Genomic DNA, 6,173 nt, shown 5'->3' with positions numbered 1-6,173 from the left:
AAAAGTAGCTGTCACTTTTGACGTCTGTTTCGACAAGTTGACCAGATAAATATTGAAAATAATTTTATTATTCATCGAATTATACGTTGCTTGGCAATTGAGGGAAGGTATTCAATTTTCTCATAAAGGGAAAATTAGATCGAGCTCTATTGGTCAATTTGATTAATTCATAACTAAAAAGCTGTTGCACCCTGAATATTTTTCTAAACGTTTTTTACCTTCATTACCATCAAGGAATATACAGTTTCAATTTGATCCGCGAGTTCTGGGACACCCTGTATATCTAAATGTTCGTAATGACCGCGACATATTGATTGCATTTTACACTTATCAATACCAAAACTCATCCCAATATCATTTGAGAAATTTTCAGTTATTGTTAGTAAAGATAAAATGTGATTCTTTTTTGATGCATAAAGTTTTATGTCATCCATATAAAGAAGGTGATTTAATTTGGATAGTGTGGTATTATTAAGTCTAATATTGAAACCATATCCAGTGCTATTTAATAAATTTGTCAAAGGATTAATGGCTAGACAAAACCATAAAGGACTTAAAGAATCTCCTTGATAAATTCCCCGTTTAATTTGAATAGGCTCGGATTTTAATTTAGTATTGTTTATTGATAATTTTAAAGTAGTTCTCCAAAATGTCATAACATGAGATAAAAAGTTAATCAAATCCAAATTAATTTTATAAATTTTAAGAATTTTAATTAACCATGAATGTTGTACTGAATCATAGGCTTTTTTGTAGTCTATGAATGCGGTATAAATATTTCTATTATTTTTTCTAGCTTGTTCCATTATTACCGTATCTATTATGAGTTGTTCTTTACAACCAAAACACTCTTTAACACTCTTTATTATTATTAATTGTCTAAACAACAGTATAAAAATTTTGTTATCTTACATAAGGAAATTTTTGAGAAAAAAAATAATTTTGGAAAAAATAAATTTTATAACGAACCAAAACAAGTCAAAAACTGTGTTACTAAGTACTTAAAATTAAGGAATTAAATGTTTGAATTGCCATAAACAAGTCAGTCCTCCTGTCAATCAAAATTAAAATTTCTATACGTTGTGTTTCTGATAAATTTGCCAATTTCGGAAACGTTTTGTAAAACAAATAACACATACGATTAAAATTGGCAGTACTATTTGACTACTTGATTTTTTGACTTGTTTTTGTTCGTTATAAAATTAATTTTTTTCAAATTTAATATTTTTTTTTCTCAAAAATTTCCTTATGTAAGTTAACAGAATTTCTATACTGTCGTTTAGAAAATTGAAAGGGCTATCAGAATCAAGAAAAAAAAATAGGGGGTTTCCATTTAAAAAAAATACAGATGACGTGATCACTCGAAAACAAATGACTGCTTGGAATTTTGCTTGGTATTAAAAGATGTAATTTTATAAACTAAAATTGACCTGTCCAGATTAAAAAAATAGTTATTTTTATATTAAGTGCGCGAAGAGAGTGTTTTTTGTGCATGAAAAGGTCTTTTACGCCGAGACGAAGGTCGAGGCAGTATAAACCTTTGAATGCACAAAAACATCTTCGCGCACGAAATATAAACAATATTTTTTCTATAATTGATTCAAAAAATTGAAATTAAAAATTCAAATTTTTGAAGGAACTCTGAAGTTTCAATGCAGTGACCATGTTGCTAGGTAACTAATAAAAAACAGTGCGTGAAGTGAAAAACAGAAATAGTCGTATGCGTGAAATTGCATTTCACACACTGTTTTGTATGGTTTCTATGGTTTCGATCTTACTAACAATGTAAAAAAAAGACACGTAAGAAAATGACCCACTTCATGCACAGATAACTATGCGTGAATTTCAATTTTTTGAATCAATTATAGAAAAAAAATGTTTAAATTTTATCTAATAAATTTATTCCATACTTTTGACAAAAAAAATCTGGAAAATTGGAGAAATATGCACTAACATGCATTTTTTCCCAAAATATGCTCAAGGTGCTTAAAATATGCAAAATATGCATTTTAAAAATGACGTAATTTCATTCAAAATTTTTTAATACGCCCAGAAAATCCAAAATTTTGTCTAGTACGTCATAGAAACAAATATGCAATTTGCATAGAATCCGAGCTTTACTAATATATAATTACAAATCGCGATCATTTACCATTTTGGGGAAGTTTTACCTGGAAATTTGTTGAAAAAACAAGGGAAAATTTAAATAGTGTTTTAGACTTGACATACTGAAAATTTCAAGTAAGTACGAATAATATTACAAGCGAAGTAGGAACTACTGTTGCTTTAAAATTTGAAAATTGCAACTGCAGGAAAAAAAATGAGTTCATGTCCGATTTTTTTTGTGACCGGCTTGAAAATAAAATAGTATATATCATTCGGAGTAGAAGGTCTTTTTGTACTTCGCCCAATTGGCGACCTCGACTGCGTCTCGGTCTTCAATCTCTGGGCTTGGCAGAAAAAGACTCAGTTCTACTCTTTATGATATAATACTCGTATCTACAATTACATTAAAATCCATGATAGTTGGTACCGGCAAACAGCATCTCGTAGATACATTATGTAGTTATATTTTGAAAAAAGAAATTCAAATTTTAACGACCTGATTCACTGCGATCGAAAAGTACTTTTACTTTTTTTTTTTGATAAAAAAAAATTCGGTTAATTTTAAAATTCGTAAAAAGAGGTCCGACCTTGCACTTTCTTGGCCCAGATTCACGTGCCCATTTAAATAGTACTACCAAACAGCTTGTAGGCTCAGTTGTGGCCGAAAAGGAAATGATAGTGTTTCTAATGAATTCAATGAACTCAAGTGAGTCACGATTTCTTTCCTTTTAACGGCACCTGCTACGCGAACCCGCAAGGTGTGTCCAGTTCAAAGTGCAAAAGCTTCACAGATTTCAAATTCCAGTTATCCCCATCCACCCTATAAAAAACATAAGTATCTATATATATATATGGCGACCTTCAAGTTCGTTCGCAGTTTTTAAACGGTTTCGTTAGAAACTTGTTACTGGCAATGTTGACGCTTTGCGTAAGCAGCGGTCACGAATTTAACTAGCTTATTGAGTCGCGGACCAATTTGAAAGAATAGTCAATCGGCGGTGGTTTGTGTGCAAGTTTGTGCAAGATGCCGACGGTGTTGGATAAAGTGTTCGAAGTCCTGACGGACTCGCCGCCCATCTCCGGTAAAGTTTCCCGAGGAGTTTTCAGTTTTTACAGTGATCCTTTCAGATCCTCGAATGGACCGAATTTTGGTGCGGACACCTGTGCAACTAATCTCGGTAATCGCGTTCTACCTGTTCTTCATCTACAAACTAGGCCCAAATTTTATGAAAGAGAGAAAAACATTCGACTTAAAAAAAATTCTGATCGGCTACAACATCCTTCAGATTTTTGTAAACCTGGGAATATCTATAATGGTGAGTGCGCAAAACAACCACCGCAAACTACTACCTAACTCATGAATTCACACACCAGGCAGGAACTTACTTGCGGAATCAGAACTTCTTCTGCATCCCTTCGGACAAATCAGAGAGTCCCGAAGCTACACTGGCTGTGAGAGTACACTATTCGTATCTTCTCCTCAAGTATTTTGATCTAGTTGAAACTGTACGTTCGATTGCACTTTTTTACGCCCCTGCTGACCGAAATGTTTAAGGTGTTTTACGTTCTGCGGAAGAAAGAACGGCAAATTTCCTTCTTGCATGTTTACCATCACATCGGCATCCTGGTGGCGGCGTGGATCTCTGCAAAGTACTTTCCTGGTGGTCAGGCCATTTATGTGGCGCTTTACAACACGCTGATCCACTGCATCATGTACGTGTACTATTTATTCAGTGCTTGCAACCCAAATTACAGCAAAGAAATTTGGTGGAAAAAATACGTGACTGCGCTCCAAATAGTAAGTGAAAAAAATTCCACAACTCTTCACAATTTACAATTTAAACGTTATTGTTCGCAGGTTCAGCATTGTCTGATATTCATTAGCATACTTCCAGCGGTTGTGAATGTTAACTGCACATATCCGAAAGGGTGGATGGCGCTCTTTAGCGTCAATGTGGGATTCATTATATATTTATTTGGAAAATTCTATAAAAATACGTATTTAAATAATAAGAAAAATAAATAATAAATTTCTGTGATTTTATAATTTTTTATTTGTATTTATTTGTGAGTTAGTTATATAAATAGTCACGATTGATAGCTGAAAACACACAAAAAAATTAAATAATGTTTATAAATAAATCTGTGTTTTTCTCTTCTGGTATCGAACGGCGACGAAATCATTACAAAATTGTGAATACCGTTGTGAAAGAGCCAAAGATATTTTATCATAAAAAGTTACACAAGCATCGTTTCATTTTCATACAGAAGTGACCAGTTACAACAGGCAGAAACTAGGACACAATAGTATCAAACAGATTCGATTTATTGAATTCTTGCAAGTTATAGAATTGTGATCAAAAATGAAAAGGTGCTGTTTAGACAATAATAATAATAGCGGTTTCCTTGTTCAGCGAATCTAAAGATATTTCAGGCCTTTCAAAAATAATTAATGTTGTTAAGTTGAAGGTCAATGAAAGGAAAAAAAATTTCCATTATAAAATGTGATGAGGAATGGTATTGAGCAAAAAATTTTGAAAATCGTAGGCACCTTAGGAAACTTTGTACTAATTAGACAATTAGAAATATCCAGGAAGACCTCGTGCTATTTATTATTGACAAGAGAGATTCTTTTCTAAACACGTGCGCCTTGAGCAGATAATGCAAAAGAGAAACCTTGACGCCTGTCCCGACTAGCACGTATTTATCTTAGGTGATGCCTTCAGTAGTCGTCCATGCCATTTCATGTAAATAATACAACTTGTTCCGGTATATTTTTGCGCATTATAATTCTTTTGGCATTGATTAGAATAATGTATGGGATTAATTTTCCATAGTCGGAAAGTTTCGATACATTTTAATTGGACTCTTGGTTTCTATCAAATCTTGAACCTCACACTCGCCTTATTTTTTGCAGGAAAACAAATTATAGCTAGTATTTTCTGCTTTTTTACTTTGTAGTTTAATTTTCACATTTTTCACTTGGAAGTTTTTACTTTTAAATACACCCTTTTGCAGTTCAGAGAAACACATTTTTTACCTAGAAAAATTTAACCCAAGAGAAATTTGAATCCACAGAAGATACTGAAAGAAAAAAAAAGTTTTTAAATTTTGTAAAACTAATAAATTGACCAGTGATTCGAGTTTTTGCGTATCTAAGGTATTACTAAAAATACGCAATGATAAAAGTGAGTGTAGTGCGTAAATAATTTGTTCTCAATAATTTCTTACTTAAGAGTAAAGTCATGTTAACCTCAATTTCAAGATCGCACTATAAGTCATTACTTTTAGAAATTATTATAGTTTTCGAATGAAATATGTGGTTAAGGATTTTGCAGATTTCCTTTAAACTGTCAGACAAGACAACAATTTTATTTGAATGAGCTGCTTTTTGAATATAATGAAAGATACAACCTATTAGATGTGGTGAGACTATAACATGTTAGTAAAAAGGTAAGTGAATTTTTTTTTAAATTTGTATATAAATAGGTATACAGGGTGTAACAGAAAAAAGTGCATTTATTTTAACTGGTAATAGGACTCATCTACTACAACAACTTTTCTAAATAATTTTTTTACGAAAACACATTCTTAAGAATTTTAAAAATTAATCTAAATTTACTAAACATCTGCGTACCCGCCTATGGAATGATTTTAATCTAACTACATTTAAGAAAGACACAAAACAAGAAGGTAACAAAAAACAAACGAAAGTGAAACCTTTTTATTCATGAACCGCAATTTCGGGAAAAAATATTACTGCAAAACGTACTGATTGGTAAAAAACAATGAATGAAAAGTGCAATACAAAGGGAATAAAAACATTCAGTTTTAACGATTAACATTGTTGTACTATTACCAGTTAAAATGAATGCACTTTTTTCTGTTACACCCTGTATAATTGCGAAGATGCCAACATCACCGGCGCCTTCTTTACAGATGTTTATTTAGTTCTTGCCCATTGGGTGAGAGGACGACTTTACATCTCCACTGTATAATATATTATCATTTTATAGTTTGGGAAACATCTTTTTACACTTTGCTTAAATAGCCAGAGAAATAAAAAA

At 32.0% G+C, this 6,173-nt stretch overlaps 1 protein-coding gene across 1 annotated transcript; it reads left to right on the top strand.

The window, feature by feature from the left end:
* Nucleotides 1-2,758: 2,758 nt before the first annotated feature.
* Nucleotides 2,759-4,248, top strand: LOC138129349 (very long chain fatty acid elongase AAEL008004-like). The gene is made up of 5 exons (XM_069045642.1): nt 2,759-3,188; nt 3,235-3,422; nt 3,481-3,612; nt 3,662-3,904; nt 3,965-4,248. The coding sequence occupies exons 1-5, from the start codon at nt 3,131-3,133 to the stop codon at nt 4,130-4,132; spliced, it is 789 nt and encodes a 262-aa protein (XP_068901743.1). The 5' UTR covers nt 2,759-3,130; the 3' UTR covers nt 4,133-4,248.
* The last annotated feature ends 1,925 nt before the right edge of the window (nt 4,249-6,173 follow it).

This window comes from Tenebrio molitor, chromosome 4, assembly GCF_963966145.1.
Source record: "Tenebrio molitor chromosome 4, icTenMoli1.1, whole genome shotgun sequence".
NCBI classification, from domain to species: Eukaryota; Metazoa; Arthropoda; class Insecta; order Coleoptera; family Tenebrionidae; genus Tenebrio; species Tenebrio molitor.
The sequence above is the reverse complement of the archived record's forward strand: the minus strand, read 5'-3'. Positions and strand labels throughout refer to the sequence as shown.

Excerpts from the sequence above, each read along its gene's own strand:
- LOC138129349 (XM_069045642.1), top strand. The coding sequence starts at position 3,131 with ATGCCGACGGTGTTGGATAAAGTGTTCGAAGTCCTGACGGACTCGCCG. Across the intron at positions 3,189-3,234 it reads GGACTCGCCGCCCATCTCCG|ATCCTCGAATGGACCGAATT; the intron begins GTAAAGTTTCCC and ends TGATCCTTTCAG. Across the intron at positions 3,905-3,964 it reads ACGTGACTGCGCTCCAAATA|GTTCAGCATTGTCTGATATT; the intron begins GTAAGTGAAAAA and ends TATTGTTCGCAG.